A 20,179-nucleotide genomic window follows, 5' to 3' on the forward strand; every position below is an offset into this window, starting at 1 on the left:
AAAACAACCTGATGGGACAAGGTGTCGATCGCACTTGAAGCTAAGTACTTAGCATGGGCTAGGAGGCAAGCAAAACTTACGTAACAGTAGCGTGAAGCAAACAAAGAAGCCAGACCGACTGACTGTCAAAGGCAGGCTTAAATAATGTCTCTGATTAGGAACAGGTGAGCGTCCCGAACACAAAAGGCAAGTGAAAATAATACGTAGCCATGGTAACAAACTCAGAGGTGCACAAACAAGAACTAAAGAAGTCCAAAACTAACAGAAAACACAAAACATGATCCGGACCACGGATCATGACAGGTTTTTGCAATCCAAGCATAGGTAAGGGTCAATAAAACCATTCTACTGGTAGCTGAATCTCTTCTTGCTCTGACCCAATGGGTCACAATATCTTCCTCCAGCATTTACAGTTCAAGTTTGTAGTGGTACTGCTCAAAAATTATTTTATATATCTTGCCGACAGAACCTTTTGCGTACATTTTGCTGAATCCTCCTCTTCTACTCTGACCTGGGGTGCCTCAAGGCTCCGTTTTAGGTCCAATGTTTTCCTGCTTTATTTACCTCCTCTGAGTTGTATATGACATATAAAGTAAAAGGATGTATATAGTGTTTCTTTGTCTAGTGACTCAAAGCGTGTTACACTGAGAGCTAGGGATGTATACCGAGTACCAGTATTTTTAGGTACCGGTTCCTAATTGAGTCGGTCGAAACGGCCAGTAACAATTCTAGACTAATGATACTGTTATCTGTACTTTTTTTATCCAGCTAACTGAGGTAGATATGAGACGCGCGCTGAAACATTCATTCAGGTGCCGCTGCAAAGCATAGAAAAAGACACGGCAGAACAGCCAATCGGGGTCGACCTTTTACCGTCCCACTTCCGGGTAAACGGACGTAAACAGAATTATAGGTTTACGTGTCTTCGGAATTGCCGATGGATTCAATGTTTGCCAAATATATAATCTAAATGTGGAAAGTGGCGGAAATGGCCAAAATGTGACTGGGATGATCTAATTGAGAGAAAAAGTGGAAATCATGCTGTCAGGTTCAAACGCTGATGACATTTATTAAACAAGACAAGAAGCAAGAAATTAAACCGAGACAGAATTAAATTTGGCTCAATTGAGGAGAGACGTCTAGACCTGTACCCTTGTACAGTGTCTCACCGCGCTCTGACGTAAGATTGTACGTCTCCTCTTTTATTTGGACTTTCCCTGATTACATGGCAACAGCTGTTTCTAATCTTTCTGTGGATTACAATACATCAAAGAAACAGAACACCTTCATGTTGCTTCCCATCCTACACAGTGGAGTTTTACAAGCCTTCTTCTTGGTAGGATCAAAGACAGCTTTTGTCTTCTCGCCGGGAACTCATGGCAACAAAAAGTTTTGTGATAACTTAGATTCAAATATTATAACACATGCATTTTTAAAATCTTTATTCACACCAAATACATATATTATCGATAAATACCGGTATCGATAAGGGTATTGTATCAATAAAATCCTAACGACATACATCCATACTGAGAACCCATCATTCATTCACTTCACATTCAACCTAACGAACTGAGATGACATCATAACGGTCTATACACTGCAAAAAGTCAGTGTTCAAAAACAAGGGAAAAAAATACAAAAAGGAGGGGTATTTTACTTGAACTAAGGAAAATTATCCGCCAATAGAACAAGAAAATTGGGCTTGTCAAGACTTTCCAAAACAAGTCAAATTAGCTAACCTCAATGAACCCAAAAATAGCTTAAAATAAGTATATTCTCACTAATAACAAGTGCACTTTTCTTGATAGAAAAAAAAAAAGACCTTTTTGCTCAATATGTTGAAAAATATTCTTAAATGAAGTAAATGCTAGTGCCATTATCTTGACATAATGATATGCGCTTGGCATTACATTTCTTGAAACCAGCAAACTTATACTAAAAACTAGTTTATTGTTTTTAATGGAAAGGCAACCGCCTGTTACTCTCGGGGTCTCCTAGCCGCTCAGGCAAATCATATGGTCTAAAAATGCATTTTTCCATCGATAACACGACATCATCGCGCCAAGTGCGTGCTCTTTCAATCAATTAAGTGCGCATATATACAGCCCGGCCCCCGGCCAAAAAATGTTTTATTGTAATTTTGAAGAATTCATCTGCATGTGCATGAACTATTTCTGTTCAAAATAGTTTGAAATGTCACATGTTAAATGTTTAAATATTAACTGTCTGTTTACTGTACTGTGCCAAGTGTACTACTATATGAGTACGTACGTTCTATTGTTTCATTGAAAATATGAGACACAATTGTGTCAAAGTCATGATTTTTTTTTTCATGCTTGAAGTAAGAAATTATTACTTTAAAAAGGTAGTTTTATACTTGTGAGTGTTGATGACACAGCTTTGCAACACTTGATATTCTCGTTTCAAGCATGTTTTACTCAATATAGGTCAGTGTTTTTCCACCTTTTTTGAGCCAAGGCACATTTTTTTCATAAATAAAATACGGAGGCTCACCACCAGCAGAAAAGGTTAAAAAATGAAACTCCAGCAAGTTGTCGTGCCTTATTTTGAGTTTGTTGTTGTTTCCTGTGTGTAGTGCTTTAGTTCCTGTCTTGCGCTGTTATTTTGGTAAGACCCTTCCTGTTTTGTTGGTGTTCTCCTGTAGCAGCTTCACGCTTTCCTTTAAGTGCTATTGCACGGACCTGCTTTGTTTTCGCAATCAAGACTATTTAAGTTGTGCGTACGCTATCTTTCTTTGTGGGGACATTGTTGATTGTCATGTACGGATGTGCTTTGCGGACGCCGTCTTTGCTCCACACGCTGTAAGTTTTTGCTGTCGTCCAGCATTCTGTTTTTGTTGACTTTGTAGCCAGTTCAGTTTTACTTTTGTTTTACATAGCCATCCCTCTGCTTCAGTGCCTTTTCCTAGCGGGACTTGCCTTTTGTATTAATTTTTGGTTTAAGCGTTACATACCTTTTTACCTGTCTCCCGCTGTGCTCTGCATATTGGGATTGCCAAGCTCTACACAGTGCAGGCACTAGACAGCGGCACATTATTATGATTATTGATTTGCAAAAAATATTTTTTGGACCAATTAGGTGAAGTGGCATAATTAAGAATCAGCACCTCCAAGTCCGAGTCCATGGTTCTCGCCCGGAAAAGGGTGGAGTGCCATCTCCGGGTTGGGGAGGAGACCCTGCCCCAAGTGGAGGAGTTCAAGTACCTCGGAGTCTTGTTCACGAGTGAGGGAAGAGTGGATCGTGAGATCGACAGGCGGATCGGTGCGGCATCTTCAGTAATGCGGACGCTGTATCGATCCGTTGTGGTGAAGAAGGAGCTGAGCCGGAAGGCAAAGCTCTCAATTTACCGGTCGATCTACGTTCCCATCCTCACCTATGGTCATGAGCTTTGGGTTATGACCGAAAGGACAAGATCACGGGTACAAGCGGCCGAAATGAGTTTCCTCCGCCGGGTGGCAGGGCTCTCCCTTAGAGATAGGGTGAGAAGCTCTGTCATCCGGGGGGAGCTCAAAGTAAAGCCGCTGCTCCTCCACATCGAGAGGAGCCAGATGAGGTGGTTCTGGCATCTGGTCAGGATGCCACCCGATCGCCTCCCTCGGGAGGTGTTTAGGGCACGTCCGACCGGTAGGAGGCCACGGGGAAGACCCAGGACACGTTGGGAAGACTATGTCTCCCGGCTGGCCTGGGAACACCTCGGGATCCCCCGGGAGGAGCTGGACGAAGTGGCTGGGGAGAGGGAAGTCTGGGCTTCCCTGCTTAGGCTGCTGCCCCCGCGACCCGACCTCGGATAAGCGGAAGAAGATGGATGGATGGATGGATGGCATAATTTCCCACGGCACACCAGACAATATCTCAGGGCACACTAGTGTGCCGCGGCACAGTGGTTGAAAATCACTGATATAGGTCATAACATCTCAGCAACAAGCTGTAATATCTTACTGAGATCATTTAGGACCAAAACCCTTAAAACAAGTACAACACTAACATAAAATCTGCTTAGTGAGAAGAATGATCTTATCAGACAGAAAATAAGCAAATATCTCCCTTATTTGAGATATTTAATCTTACTTAGATTTCAGTTTTTGCAGTGTAAGAACTGCTTCCCGGGAAAGAGCAATACCATTTGGACAGATTCTCCCCAAAAGTATACGTATTGCTGGAGCTGCTGTGGTGCCCGCTTGTCAATAAAGTAAGCTTTGTTCAACGATCATTACCTGCGTCTTCCTTGATCTTTTCACACACCCACGCCGGGAGAAGGTGGTAAGGCCAGAGACAAACAATAGTATTTAACATGTTATCAAAAAGAAAATATGTTTACGTTAGTGGCTTAAGCTTGTTAAGTGGATTAAAAATACTTTATTAACTGATGTTAAAGGTCTTTTTCACGTTCGCTAGCAGTATTTAGGATCTTTGTGAATGAAAAGGCAGGGCATAAAGGCCGCTGTTGTTTTGCTGATACCGGGAGCGCTGCCCCGCACTCTGCTGTTTTGATCAATAGTGATGAACATGTCAAAACGGGACAACAATAAAGTGACCATCACACTTGGGTGATAAAACCAATTTGTATGACAATACATTGTGCTGTGCCATCATACAGCTAGTTAATATAAAAGGACAACACAAACCAAGAGCTCCCACTGAGCATCAGTCGGGCCCCCACCAAGAGGACAATGGGAAAGGTAAGTTCAATACGCGCTTGCGAACCGAACCGTTGTGTGAGCTGTGCGTGTCCCGACATTTTGCAGATCATTTTCTATGAAGACAGAAACTTCCAAGGTCGGCACCATGAGTGCATGAGCGACTGCGCCAACCTGCACCCCTACTTCAACCGCTGCAACTCCATCCGGGTGGAGAGCGGCTGCTTCATGGTGTACGAGAGGCCCCACTACCTGGGCCACCAGTACTTCCTCCGCAGAGGGGAGTACTCGGACAACCAGCGTATGATCGGCATTAACGACTGCATCCGCTCGTGCCGCATGATTCCGGTGGTAAGTGCGGCGGGGTCTGAGCAGAAGTTGGGTCGTAGGGAAGCAGCGATAAACGGCATTAATAACGACCGTGGTAAAACTAGTGATCGATAGAGTCTGGCGCCAGCTTGCTACCTTAAATGCCAACATGAAAACAAGACATTACCATCTTTCCCCATTAAGAAACAACATTTCCTAATCTAAACATTATAGAAAGTCACTGCTCTCTAAGCCAGCGTTTTTCAACCTTTTTTGAACCAAGGCACATTTTTTGGGTTGAAAAAATGCGGAGGCACACCACCAGCAGAAAAAAAAAAAAAAACGAAACTCAGTTGACAGTAAAAAGTCGCAATTGTTGGATATGACTTTAAAGCATAACCAAGCATGCATCAATATAGCTCTTGTCTCAAAGTAGGTGTACTGTCACCACCTGTCTCATCACACCCTGACTTATTTGGACTTTTTTTGCTGTTTTGTGTAGTGTTTTACTTCTTATCTTGCGCTCCTATTTTGGTGGCTTTTTCTCTTTTTATGGTATTTTCCAGTAGCAGTTTCATGTCTTCCTTTGAGCGATATTTCCTGCATCTACTATGTTTTAGCAATCAAGAATATTTCATTTTTTATCCTTCTTTGTGAGGACATTGTTGATTGTCATGTCATGTTTGGATGTACGTTGTCTTTGCTCCACAGTAAGTCTTTGCTGTCATCCAGCATTCTGTTTTTGTTTACTGTGTAGCCCAGGGGTCGGCAACCCGCGGCTCTTTGATCAGTCTGATGCGGCTCAGCCGCATACTGGGTATTTGTTCTGTTGTGTTTATGTTGTGTTACGGTGCGGATGTTCTCCCGAAATGTGTTTGTCATTCTTGTTTGATGTGGGTTCACAGTGTGGCGCATTATTAGTAAGAGTGTTAAAGTTTTTTATACAGCCACCGTCACTGTAACCTGTGTGGTTGTTGACCAAGTATGCCTTGCTGTCACTTACGTGTGCAAGCAGAAGCTCCATACAACGTGTGGCTGGGCCGGCACGCTGATTTTAGTGGGCGCTAAATGCTGTACCATCACGGCAAGTTCGAGAGAACAGTTGCCTTGACAATCATAGTCTGCCGGAAAAATCGGGAGGGTTGACAAGTATGACGCTGTCACGCGCCATTCATATAAAACCCGCGGGCCGCACTAACATTCAATATTCATATTAAGGTGTGGGCCGCGTGTCTGAGACTCTTGGTTTATACATAGCACAAAGCAAGAAAAAAACTTTGTATGCAGTGTTATTTCATTTTAAATTTCAAAATAATTGTGTGGCTCCCATTGTTTTCTTTAATTTGTGAAACTGGTCAAAATGTCTCTTTGACTGGTAAAGGTTGCCGACCCCTGGTGTAGCCAGTTCAGTTTTAGTTTCGTTCTGCATAGCCTTCCCTAAGCTTCCATGCCTTTTCTTAGGGGCACTCACCTTTTGTTTATTTTTGGTTTAAGCATTACACCTTTTTACCTGCACACTGCCTCCCGGTGTTTCCGTCATCTACAAAGCAATTAGCTACCTGCTGCCACCTACTGATATGGAAGAGTATTACACGGTTACTAGTGGTTGAAAAACACTGCTCTAAGCAACTATGCTTTCCCACTAGGCACAAGACATTGATACAACCAACGTTGATTATTAGACTTAGACTTCCTTTTTATTGTCTTTCAAATTTGAACTTTACAGTACAGATAAGAACGACATTTCATTTCATTAGCTCATGGTAGTGCAGGATAAAAAAGCAATAAGGTGCATATATAAATAAATAAATAGGTTTTTGATTGATTGATTGAGACTTTTATTAGTAGGTTGCACAGTGAAGTACATATTCCGTACAATTGACCACTAAATGGTAACACCCGAATAAGTTTTTCAACTTGTTTAAGTCGGGGTCCACTTAAATTGATTCATGATACAGATATATACTATCATATATACTATCATCATAATACAGTTATCACACAAGATAATCATCAGGGTGTATACATTGAATTATTTACATTATTTACAATCCGGGATGTGGAGGGGGGGAATGGTAGGTTTGGTTGTTATCAACAATTGACAACAGAGAAATTGATATTGAAACAGTGTAGGTCTGACTTGGTAGGATATGTACAGCAAGTAGTGGACATAGAGAGAGAGAGAGAGATCAGAAGGCATAAGAAAAACTATCTACATTTGATTGTTTACATTTGATTCTTAACAATCCGGGGAGGGTGTTAGCTTAGGGTTGAAGTTGCCTGGAGGTGTACCTTTATTGCGGTTTTGAAGGAGGATAGGGATGCCCTTTCTTTTACATCTGTTGGGAGTGCATTCCACATTGATGTGGCATAGAAAGAGAATGAGTTAAGACCTCTGTTAGATCGGAATCTGGGTTTAACGTGGTTAGTAGAGCTCCCCCTGGTGTTGTGGTTATGGCGGTCATTTACGTTAAGGAAGTAGTTTGACATGTACTTCTGTATCAGGGAGGTGTAGCGGATTTTATAGACTAGGCTCAGTGCAAGTTGTTTTACTCTGTCCTCCACCCTGAGCCAGCCCACTTTGGAGAAGTGGGTAGGAGTGAGGTGGGATCTGGGGTGGAGGTCTAGAAGTAATCTGACTAGCTTGTTCTGGGATGTTTGGAGTTTAGATTTGAGGGTTTTGGGGGTGCTAGGGTACCAGGAGGGGCATGCGTAATCGAAAAAGGGTTGAACGAGAATTCCCGCCAGAATCCTCATGGTGCTTTTGTTGACCAGAGAGGAGATTCTATAGAGAAATCTCGTTCGTTGGTTGACCTTTTTGATTACCTTGGTTGCCATTTTATCACAGGAAAGATTAGCCTCTAGAATGGAACCTAGGTAGGTGACCTCATCTTTCCTGGTGATAACAATGTCACCCACTGTTATAGTGAAGTCACTGACTTTCTTAAGGTTGATGTGGGACCCAAACAGGATGGATTCCGTTTTACCCAAGTGTATGGATAGCTTGTTGTCAGCGAGCCAGGTGCAAGTTCTACAAGTTACTGTACAGATAAATATATTGCACTTTTTCACATGCGTTCACGTTTATGGATGTATGTTATATTGTCTTTTCTATTACAGCGAGTTAATCCATTTTGGGGGGAGTTGAGGGGATTTTTACGATGCGTTCAAGAGTCTTACGGCCTGAGGGAAGAAGCTGTTACAGAACCTGGAGATTCTGCTTCGGAGGCTGCGGAACCTCTTTCTAGAGTCCAGCAGTGAAAACAGTCTTTGGTGGGGGGTGGGAGGAGTCTTTGCAGATTTTCTGAGCCCTGGTCAGGCAGCGGCTTTTTGCGAGCTCCTGGATAGGAGGAAGAGTTGCATCTGTAAATCGAGATGTCTAACGTTGGATCCACGTTGTTGGCTGAGATATGACGAGATTTCAATGGTCAAATCAACGTTGCCAGAAAACATGTTGTTTCAACGTTGTGTTTGTGTTGTAAAAATATTGGTGGCGAAATGACCAAAATTTCAGTGGTCAAATCAACGTCAGAACCCAACATTGACTGAACGTCGTCAGAAAGCATGTTGTTCCAACGTTGTGTTTGAGTTGCTCAACCTAAGGACCTGATTCAACAGGTTCTCAAGGTTGTTTTAATGTCTTGTGCCTGCTGGGATTCTATTTTGCACATTGAACCAACAAACAGTGCTCTCTTAAAGGGGAACTGCACTTTTTTATCGTTCACAATCGACGGATGGATTTTAAAAAATGCATTCTAAATATTAAATTAACGTAAAGCCAATGGGAGTTCCACTATTTCGCCCATAAAATCCAATAAATAACCATTCAAAAAGCGCCAACAATTCTCCATTTACATTTCGGGATTAGAATATTGACCGATTATTAGTGATATTGTTATTATAAGAACTAACAGATAATCACGACTAGTCCCTATGTTTAAATAATCAACTGATCTGCTGCTTTCTCGCTTCCTTGGCCCCTCTAAGTTGATTGTAGATCATAAATCATGCATCTCACCTGGACAGAAGGTGGCTGCAGTGGCCTAGTGGTTAGAGTGTCCGCCCTGAGATCGGTAGGTCGTGAGTTCAAACCCCGGCCGAGTCATACCAAAGACTATAAAAATGGGACCCATTACCTCCCTGCTTGGCACTCAGCATCAAGAGTTGGAATTGGGGATTAAATCATCAAAAATGATTCCTGGGCGTGGCACCGCTGCTGCCCACTGCTCCCCTCACCTCCCAGGGGGTGAACAAGTGCACATTTCACAACACCTCATATGTGTGTGACAATCATTGGTACTTTAACTTTAACTTAAGTTGGGACTCTTTGACAGCCACTTAGGACCTGGAACTGGCGAAAAGCTTGCCTCCCAAACCTTGTTTCATTGCGAGGATTATGAGACAGTTTTCATCTAAATGGGAATATATGAACTTTCTGAGCACGTTCAACACCCTCTGCAATATTTTTGGTAATGATAACCTTGATATGGATTTTTTATATCATCACATCTGCAGTTGGGTTCAAGTTTTTTAGTTTTGTCCAAAAAACTTTTTGTTGACAAAGCAGTGTTTTTTCGCTCACTCCCTTCACTGCAAAAAACTGAAATCTAAGTAAGATTAAATATCTCAAATAAGGGTTATATTTGCTTATTTTCTGTCTGATAAGATAATTCTTCTCACTAAGCAGATTTTATGTTAGAGTGTTTTACTTGTTTTTAAGGGTTTTGGTCCTAAATGATCTCAGTAAGATATTGCAGCTTGTTGCTGAGATTTTATGGCCTATATTGAGTAAAACATGCTTGAAACTAGAATATCAACTGTTGCAAAGCTGTGTCATCAACACTCACAAGTATAAAACTACTTTTTTAAACTAATAATTTCTTATTTCAAGCATGAAAAAAAAAATCAACAATTTTGAACAGAAATAGTTCATGCACATTCAGATAAATTCTTCAAAATTACAATTAAAACGAATTTGGCCGGGGGCCGGGCTGTATATATGCGCACTAATTGACTGAAAGAGAACGCACTTGGCGCTATGATGTCATGTTATCGATGGAAAAAAGCATTTTTAGAGCATATGATTTGCCTGAGCGGCTAGGAGACCCCGAGAGTAACAAGCGGTTGCCTTGTTGCCTTTCCATTAAGAACAATTAATTAGTTTTTAGTATAAGTTTGCTGGTTTCAAGAAATGTAATGCCGAGCTCATATCATTATGTCAAGATAATGGCACTAGCATTTACTTTATTTAAGAATATTTTTCAACATATTGAGCAAAAAGGTAAAAATTTTCTCTACCAAGAAAAGTGCACTTGTTATTAGTGAGAATTTACTTATTTTAAGGTATTTTTGGGTTCATTGAGGTTATGTAAGCCAAATTTTCTTGTTCTATCGGCAGATAATTTTGCTTAGTTCATATAAAATATCCCTAATTTTTTTTTGTTTTTTTCTTGTTTTTGAACACTGACTTTTCGCAGTGTTGACTGCTGAGTATTGAAAGAGTTTTGTTTCTTCTCCAGCACCGCGGCTCCTTCAAAATCCGCTTGTACGAGCGGCCGGACATGAGCGGCCAAATGCAGGAGGTGAGCGACGACTGCCCCAACGTCCAGGACCGCCTGCGTATGTCTGACATTAACTCGTGCAACGTGGTCGATGGCCACTGGCTGCTGTACGAGCAGCCCAACTACAAAGGCCGGACCTACTACCTGAGACCCGGCGAGTACCGCAGATTCAGCGACTGGGGCGGCGCCAGTCCCAGGATCGGCTCCCTCAGGCGGATCGTTGATTCCATCTAGGACCTTCTTCCTCTCTCTCTGTTCACAATAAAGATGCTTGGCTTAATAAAGGGTGTGTTTTCCTTTTTAATAATAATTTCTCCTCACTTTCTGTCAGAGTTTGTTGGTGACGAACCCCAAGATGCAGAGATGACGGCAGGCATTGAGCGAGAAAACATGATTTAATTAAACACTATGGCAAAAAAACAAACAAAAGGGTAACAACAAAAGGTGCGCACAAGGCGGAGAACAAACTTGGCTATGAACTAAAATAGCAAAAATGCTAACTGTGGACAAGAAACAAAAACACTTACTGTGACACGAAGGAACTATGACATGAGCAGAGTGAACAAAAGTAGACAGAGCTACAACGACAAGTATTATGACAACAGGTATTAGCGACAATGACAATGACAATAATCCAGCACTGACTGGAGGGGAAGGCAGGTTTAAATAGCAGCTGGCTGATTGACACCAGGTGTGGCCAGGTGCCAATCAGCCACAGCTGAGGGGAAGCAGCACTCAGGGAGACAATCAGGAAATGAAGACAAAATAAAAGCGCTGACAGAAAACTACGACAAATGCAGAGGAAAAACTAAAACACAGTCAAACTGTCAGGGACAAGCCTGACACTTTCAAAGCCATCCATAACCTCTCCCCATCATATCTCTCTGACCTGATCCATGTCGCCACGCCCTCACGTTCCCTAAGATCCTCTTCATCCATCCATCTCACTGTCCCTTTATTTAAACTGTCCACCATGGGTGCCCGAGCTTTCAGCCGCTCTGCCCCACATCTTTGGAACTCTCTGCCACCAGACCTTCGCAACTTAGATTCAATATCCCTCTTCAAATCAAGACTCAAAACACACCTATTCCTGACTGCTTATCCATTGTAATCATCTTTTCTTTCCTCTTTGTTGTTGTTGTTTTTATCCAATTTGATTTTATCGTTGTGATTTTTTCCGGGGTATCGGACTGTCTGATTTTGGCGGTCCGCTCCCTGTATGATCAGTGTCAGAGCTTGGTCCGCATTGCCGGCAGTAAGTCGGACACGTTTCCAGTGAGGGTTGGACTCCGCCAAGGCTGCCCTTTGTCACCGATTCTGTTCATAACTTTTATGGACAGAATTTCTAGGCGCAGTCAAGGCGTTGAGGGGATCCGGTTTGGTGGCTGCAGGATTAGGTCTCTGCTTTTTGCAGATGATGTGGTCCTGATGGCTTCATCTGGCCAGGATCTTCAGCTCTCGCTGGATCGGTTCGCAGCCGAGTGTGAAGCGACTGGGATGAGAATCAGCACCTCCAAGTCCGAGTCCATGGTTCTCGCCCGTAAAAGGGTGGAGTGCCATCTCCGGGTTGGGGAGGAGACCCTGCCCCAAGTGGAGGAGTTCAAGTACCTCAGAGTCTTGTTCACGAGTGAGGGAAGAGTGGATCGTGAGATCGACAGGCGGATCGGTGCGGCATCTTCAGTAATGCGGACGCTGTATCGATCCGTTGTGGTGAAGAAGGAGCTGAGCCGGAAGGCAAAGCTCTCAATTTACCGGTCGATCTACGTTCCCATCCTCACCTATGGTCATGAGCTTTGGGTTATGACCGAAAGGACAAGATAACGGGTACAAGCGGCCGAAATGAGTTTCCTCCGCCGGGTGGCAGGGCTCTCCCTTAGAGATAGGGTGAGAAGCTCTGTCATCCGCGGGGAGCTCAAAGTAAAGCCGCTGCTCCTCCACATCGAGAGGAGCCAGATGAGGTGGTTCAGGCATCTGGTCAGGATGCCACCCGATCGCCTCCCTCGGGAGGTGTTTAGGGCACGTCCGACCGGTAGGAGGCCACGGGGAAGACCCAGGACACGTTGGGAAGACTATGTCTCCCGGCTGGCCTGGGAACGCCTCGGGATCCCCCGGGAGGAGCTGGACGAAGTGGCTGGGGAGAGGGAGGTCTGGGCTTCCCTGCTTAGGCTGCTTCCCCCGCGACCCGACCTCGGATAAGCGGAAGAAGATGGATGGATGGATGGATGTGATTTTGTACGGTGTCCTTGAGTGCCCAGAAAGGCGCCTTATAAATAAAATGTATTATTATTCTTATTAAGTAAAAAACATGAAAGATCTTTCAGCACAAACAAAAACACTCATAGGTCGGTTTTCAGGGTGTTTATTAACAGTCATGTGAAGACGTGTTTCTTACAAAGTGATCCTTTTGATGGAACCCACCCTTGGACTCAAGCTCCCCCATTGGTTAAAAAGCCCGTATTTCCCAGGGCGTACCAGATACTGGCGACCTCTGTAGTGGGGATGCTCGAAGAGAATCCAGTGACCCTCAATCGCGTTGCAAGAGTGGATGTCATTGAGACGGAAGCGTTCATACAGAGAAGGGCAGTCGTCACTGAGCTCCATTGTCTGGCCTCTGAACTCAGGGCGCTCGTAGATGACAAGTCTGTGAGAACCTTGATGCTGAGGAAGGAGGTCATGTGTTAGGACTAGTGAGGGATGAAGACAAGACACAGATCACAAGATCTACCTTAGGGATCATGCGGCAGGACCGCACGCAGTCGTTAAATCCCATCCAGCGTTGGTAGTCCGAATAATCGCCTTTCCTCAGGAAGTACTGGTACCCGGAAAACTCCGGCTTCTCGTAGACCATCCATTCCCCGCTGTCCACCCTGATGGAGTTGCAGCGACTGAAGTGCGAATGCAGGTCAGGGCATTCGCCGCTGCACTCGTAGGCGCGACCCTGGAAGTTTCTGTCCTCGTAAAAGACGATCTAGAAGCAGAGAGAGTTAGGGTGAAGTCCAGAATGAGGTTCCAGACTGGATGGTATTGCATTGACTGGTGGGTGACCCACAGAGACGGGACATGTGGTCTCACCTTGCCCATTGTGTTGGCTAACCCTGGTCACGCTGCTTGCAGGCGCTTCTGGCCTTTATAACCCGCAAATGACCCGAGGCTTTGTAGGACAGAACAATGAGCCGAACGGTCAGCACTTTTTCTCCGACAATGCATATTTTTTCGGTTTTGTGAGGCTGTAGATTTGGTTTTGTTTTCCTGTCAGCAAAGCACTGACCGTATACCTCAACGTATACAGCGCATACTTTATTTTACTTAGTATGGATTACAATTTTGATACCAAGGGTGGTGGGTTTTTACAAAAATGTACAACAATTATGTGAAATTATTTGTAACAAAAGATGATAAAAAATACAGTTGAGCCTTTTTGCATTACATGTACAATAACAATATAATATACCTACAGTACAGGCCAAAAGTTTGGACACACCTTCTCATTTCAGTGCGTTTTCTTTATTTTCATGACTATTGGAGATTGTCACTGAATGCATCACAACTATGACACCTGTGAAGTGAAAACCCTTTCAGGTGACTCCATCTTGAAGCTCATTGAGAGAATGCCAAGAGTGTGCAAAAAAGTACAAACCCTGTTTCCATATGAGTTGGGAAATTGTGTTAGATGTAAATATAAACGGAATACAATGATTTGCATATAATTTTCAACCCATATTCAATTGAATGCACTACAAAGACAACATATTTGATGTTCAAACTCATAAACTTTTTTTTTTTTGTGCAAATAATAATTAACTTATAATTTCATGGCTGCAATACGTGCCAAAGTAGTTGGGAAAGGGCATGATCACCACTGTGTTACATGGCCTTTCCTTTTAACAACACTCAGTAAACGTTTGGGAACTGAGGAGACACATTTTTTAAGCTTCTCAGGTGGAATTCTTTCCCATTCTTGCTTGATGTACAGCTTAAGTTGTTCAACAGTCCGGGGTCTCCGTTGTGGTATTTTAGGCTTCATAATGCGCCACACATTTTCAATGGGAGACAGGTCTGGACTACAGGCAGGCCAGTCTAGTACCCGCACTCTTTTACTATGAAGCCACGTTGATGTAACACGTGGCTTGGCATTGTCTTGCTGAAATAAGCAGGGGCGTCCATGGTTACGTTGCTTGGATGGCAACATATGTTGCTCCAAAACCTGCATGTACCTTTCAGCATGAATGGCACCTTCACAGATGTGTAAGTTACCCATGTCTTGGGCACTAATACACCCCCATACCATCACAGATGCTGCCTTTTCAACTTTGTGCCTATATATAACAATCTGGATGGTTCTTTTCCTCTTTGGTCCGGAGGACACGACGTCCACAGTTTCCAAAAACAATTTGAAATGTGGACTCATCAGACCACAGAACACTTTTCCACTTTGTATCAGTCCATCTTAGATGAGTTCAGGCCCAGCAAAGCCGACAGCGTTTCTGGATGTTGTTGATAAACGGTTTTCGCCTTGCATAGGAGAGTTTTAACTTGCACTTACAGATGTAGCGACCAACTGTGGTTACTGACAGTGGGTTTCTGAAGTGTTCCTGATCACATGTGGTGATATCCTTTACACACTGATGTCGCTTGTTGATGCGGTACAGCCTGAGGGATCGAAGGTCACAGGCTTAGCCGCTTACGTGCAGTGATTTCTCCAGATTCTCTGAACCCTTTGATGATATTACGGACCGTAGATGGTGAAATCCCTAAATTCCTTGCAATAGCTGGTTGAGAAAGGTTTTTCTTAAACTGTTCAACAATTTGCTCACGCATTTGTTGACAAAGTGGTGACCCTCGCCCCATCCTTGTTTGTGAATGACTGAGCATTTCATGGAATCTACTTTTATACCCAATCATGGCACCCACCTGTTCCCAATTTGCCTGTTCACCTGTGGGATGTTCCAAATAAGTGTTTGATGAGCATTCCTCAACTTTATCAGTATTTATTGCCACCTTTCCCAACTTCTTTGTCACGTGTTGCTGGCATCAAATTCTAAAGTTAAAGATTATTTGCAAAAAAAAATAAAAAATTATCAGTTTGAACATCAAATATGTTGTCTTTGTAGCATATTCAACTGAATATGGGTTGAAAAGGATTTACAAATCATTGTATTCCGTTTATATTTACATCTAACACAATTTCCCAACTCATATGGAAACGAGGTTTGTAATCAGAGCAAAGGGTGGCTATTTTAAGGAGCTAGAATATAAAACATGTTTTTAGTTATTTCACCTTTTCTTTGTTAAGTACATAACTCCACATGTGTTCATTCATAGTTGTGATGCCTTCAGTGACAACCTACAATGTAAATAGTCATGAAAATAAAGAAAACGCATTGAATGAGGAGAAGGTGTGTCCAAACTTTTGGCCTGTACTGTACATGCATGCCAACATAAACAAAAGCTACATACTACACTTTTGTATTTGCACTGTTATGGGTATACTTTTAACATTTGAAACAAAAAAACTACCAATTCCCAATACCTGCAAATCGATTGAACTCAACTGTACCATTTTTTTGGTGCTTCCGTGTGTGTTCATGTGGTAATAAATCTTGATGCGTTTAATAATAAGATCTCTTTTTTATAATTTGACATTTCACACTGATCTGATAATGACAACTGTGCTGTCCATCTTGTTTTTTTACACTTCTGAGTCTCGTTTGCAAGTATGCATTCATTTCAGTTTGTCAACGCTGCAGTCAGGGAGTAGTCTTTGCCATTAAGTTGAAGTTAGGAAGTGAAGTCCTACAAAGTGTTGATACTGCAAGTGTATTCCAGCTGTTTAATTGCATCTTAGTTGTTGTTTACATGACCAAATTTGGAGGTGGAGCTCGTCAGGTAAACTCGCTAATACTGATGAAAAACATGTATATAGCATATCCAATATACTGTAAATTAGCATCAAGCTAACACATTCTGTCACACATGTCATGCCTTGTTTTGGTTCTGTCCAGTTCTCCTATTTACTCGGTTCTATGGCTGTCTATCTTTGGGCACCAGACGATTTAATTCGGTTTTTGGGGGTAACGATTCAATTCGGAACCGATTCTGGATTTAAATTCAATACTTTTTGAATACTATTTGGTGCCAGTTCTATGATTAACTACATTCCTCCATAAAATAGATAACAGCTCTGATACATTTTGTTATAAAAAGTGTATCTAAGTTATCACAAAAACTTTGTGTTGCCATGAGTTCACGGCGAGAAGACCAAAAGCTGTCTTTGAACCTACCAAGAAGAAGGCTTGGAAAACTCCACTGTGTAGGATGGAAAGCAACATGAAGGGGTTTCTGTTTCTTTCATGTATTGTAATCAACAGAAAGATATTGTCTGACCCAAGAACTACAAAGCGGAGAGGAAGCAGGACCAGACTCCCCTCCAGGCACCGCTTATTTGAACTCTTTTACGAACCTCTTTTTGAACTCTTTGACGACCTCTTTTTTGAACTCTTTAAGAACCTCTTTTTTGAACCGACCTTTTCTTTTGAACGGTTTTGTAATCAAAGGCGATGGCTGTTTACGACCCCGTCCCTTTGGAAGCAGCTGTTGCCATGTGGTCAGGGAAAGTCCAAATAAAAGAAGGAAGCGTACAATCTTTTGGCAGAGCGTGCTGAGACACTGTGCTAGGGTACAGTGTCCAGGCGTCTCTCCTCACTGAGCCAAATTGAATTCTGTCTCTGTTTTAATTATTTGCTTCTAGTCTTGTTTAATAGATGTCATCAGTGTTTAAACCTGACACATTTCTATAGTACTTAAAAGAAAACTGGTTTTGTTTAATAAAGTTCTACCCAAACATTTGATAAAGTCAAATACAAACAAATCAAATCTGTACAGCAGATATGATCATCTACATCAGTGGTTCTTAACCTTGTTGGAGGTACCGAACCCCACCAGTTTCATATGCGCATTCACCGAACCCTTCTTTAGTGAAAGAAAAAAAAAATTCAAATTCAAATTCAAGACAAAGTTATATGTTTTTGGTAACACTTTAGTATGGGGAACATATTCTAAGTAACAAAGACTTAATTTAGAGTTATTTGGACACTAGGAGAACATATTCTAAGTAACAACGACTTAATTTAGAGTTATTTGGTTAGGGTTAGGGCATACTTGCCAACCTTGAGACCTCCGATTTCGGGTGGGGGGGCGTGGTCGGGGTGGGGCGGGGGCGTGGTTGGGGGCGTGGCTAAGAGGGGAGGAGTATATTTACAGCTAGAATTCACCAAGTCAAGTATTTCATATACATGTATATACTGTATATATATATATATATATATATATATATATATATATATATATATAGTAAAATATATATATATATATATATATATATATGATAAAATAAATATATATATATATATATATATATATATATAGCTAGAATTCACTGAAAGTGAAGTATTTTCTTATATATATATATATATATATATATATATATATATATATATATATATATATATATATATATATATATATATATATATATATATATCAAGAGGGACAGAGACAGCGCACAGTGCATATGGATCACATGTTACCATGGCGAGAAAACATGGAGAGACTGGAATGTAATAGAGTGATCTATGTTTGTCTGTTGCCATCTCCTGGTGAATGTTGGCTATAGCGTACTGTGGTTACTTTTTGGTTGGCCAACGATTTACGTGGTGTTGCGCACCTGACGTCAAGTGTGTGAATCTGTTCTGAAGTCTACAGTAAAGAGACGTACTTCATCCCCTTGCCTGTTTATTGCCTCCAACTCAATATATTACAACAACATTGCTCCATGCAGACCTGGAGGGGGCGTGGCCTCCAGGTCCGCCTGAATTTCGGGAGATTTTCGTGAGAAAATGTGTCCCGGGAGGTTTTCGGGAGAGGCGCTGAATTTTGGGAGTCTCCCGGAAAATCCGGGAGGGTTGGCAAGTATGGGTTAGGGTCAGGGTTAAAGGGTTAGGGTTATAATAAGGCCATGCCGAATAAGGCATTAATAAGTACTTAATAATGACTAGTTAAGAGCCAATATGTTACTAATTTGCATGTTAATAAGCAACTAATTAATGGTGAATATGTTCCCCATACTAAAGTGTTACCAAGGTTTTTTTACTCGTGCACAAAATGAACCGTGCATGAACATCACCTTGTTCAAAGAACAAAACCAACACAGTGCATAAACTCACAACAAATTACACACCTGCAAATCAGTCAGCTGTTGCCGTATCCGTAATACGCCGATAGGGAGAAGTTTGTATTTACACGACGAGTCGGGTGTGTTTTGACCTCCGCCGAACCCCTGAGCCCGACTCACCGAACCCCTAGGGTTCGATCGAAGCCAGGTTAAGAACCACTGATCTACATCAACGATGTGATTTACCTGAGTGGCTGGACAGGATAGATTAAAAAATAATAATAATAAAATAATATATACATATTTTTTTTAATCGATTAAGAACCATTACAAGTAAGGATCGCGATATATTCGAAAATGTATTTTTTGACACCCGCTTCCTGTTTGTTATGCAGCCCCTTTACTTTGCCTGCCAGCGCACCTGTTCTTCGTTTGTAATCTTGTTTATTCCGGTTCAGCTCTTGCTGCGGTCTTTGTTGGAACGTTGCTTTTGAAAGATTACTCCGTTGATGATGTGTAAACTGTTGCTGTCTTCCAGCATTCTGTTTCGTTTAGTCTCTCTTTTAATTTTTTTAAATATATGTATTGCATAGCGTTCACTCTGCTTCGAGTGCACTCCCAGCTGCACAAGCCTTTTGTTTTTTCTTATATTAAATACCTTTTACCTTGCATGCTTTTTGCATACTGGGATCACAATAAACCACCGCTAATATGCGCCCACATCGTCACAATTTTAAATAGTGAAGGCTTACTTATGAGTGTTTTCTATCAGGCATGCTTTCTTTGTTGGAAAACTGCAACAACCTCGAGAACACGCCTGTTTATAATTAAGTCGTTGTCGAGTCTGCAACCGCATCTTATGTGAATCGGTACTTGTTACTGTACTGAATTTTTTACCTCTCCCTATGCACTGCAGATTCATACATTATATTGCCAAAAATATTTGGCCAACCATCCAAATGATGAGAATCAGGTGTACTAATCACTTGGCCTGGCCACAGGTGTATAAAACCAAGCACTTAGGCATGGAGACTTTCTACAAACATTTGTGAAAGAATGGGCCGCTCTCAGGAGATCAGTGATTTCCAGCGTGGAACTGTCATAGGATGCCACCTGTGCAACAAATCCAGTCGAGAAATTTCCTCGCTCCTAAATATTCCAAAGTCGGCTTTATTATAAGAAAATGGAAAAGTTTGGGAACAACAGCAACTCAGCCACCAAGTGGTAGGCCACGTAAACTGACAGAGAGGGGTCAGTGGATGCTGAAGCGCATAGTGCAAAGAGGTCGCCGACTTTCTCCACAGTCAGTTGCTACAGAGCTCCAAACCTCATGTGACCTTCCAATTAGCCCACGTACAGTAGGCAGAGGTTTCCATGGCCGAGCAGCTGGATCTAAGCCATACATCACCAAATCCAATGCAAAGCGTCGGATGTCGTGGAGACGCGTTCTCTGGAGTGATGAATCACACTTTTCCATC

At 42.2% G+C, this 20,179-nt stretch overlaps 2 protein-coding genes across 2 annotated transcripts; one reads left to right on the forward strand and one right to left on the reverse strand.

Annotated features, from left to right (window-relative positions):
• The first annotated feature begins 4,561 nt into the window (after positions 1-4,561).
• LOC133622440 (gamma-crystallin M2-like) lies at positions 4,562-10,815 on the forward strand. Its single transcript, XM_061985187.1, has 3 exons — positions 4,562-4,703; positions 4,770-5,012; positions 10,490-10,815. The coding sequence occupies exons 1-3, from the start codon at positions 4,695-4,697 to the stop codon at positions 10,763-10,765; spliced, it is 528 nt and encodes a 175-aa protein (XP_061841171.1). The 5' UTR covers positions 4,562-4,694; the 3' UTR covers positions 10,766-10,815.
• Positions 10,816-12,874: 2,059 nt separating this feature from the next.
• Positions 12,875-13,652, reverse strand: LOC133622441 (gamma-crystallin M2-like). Its single transcript, XM_061985188.1, has 3 exons — positions 13,604-13,652; positions 13,257-13,499; positions 12,875-13,189 (listed from the first exon to the last, which is right to left on the reverse strand). The coding sequence occupies exons 1-3, from the start codon at positions 13,610-13,612 to the stop codon at positions 12,920-12,922; spliced, it is 522 nt and encodes a 173-aa protein (XP_061841172.1). The 5' UTR covers positions 13,613-13,652; the 3' UTR covers positions 12,875-12,919.
• Between the last annotated feature and the right edge of the window lie 6,527 nt (positions 13,653-20,179).

The sequence above is a fragment of the Nerophis lumbriciformis genome, linkage group LG23, assembly GCF_033978685.3.
Source record: "Nerophis lumbriciformis linkage group LG23, RoL_Nlum_v2.1, whole genome shotgun sequence".
Lineage (NCBI taxonomy): Eukaryota > Metazoa > Chordata > Actinopteri > Syngnathiformes > Syngnathidae > Nerophis > Nerophis lumbriciformis.

Excerpts from the sequence above, each read along its gene's own strand:
- LOC133622441 (XM_061985188.1), bottom strand. Across the intron at positions 13,190-13,256 it reads CCTGCCGCATGATCCCTAAG|CATCAAGGTTCTCACAGACT; the intron begins GTAGATCTTGTG and ends CTCCTTCCTCAG.
- LOC133622440 (XM_061985187.1), top strand. Across the intron at positions 5,013-10,489 it reads CGTGCCGCATGATTCCGGTG|CACCGCGGCTCCTTCAAAAT; the intron begins GTAAGTGCGGCG and ends TTTCTTCTCCAG.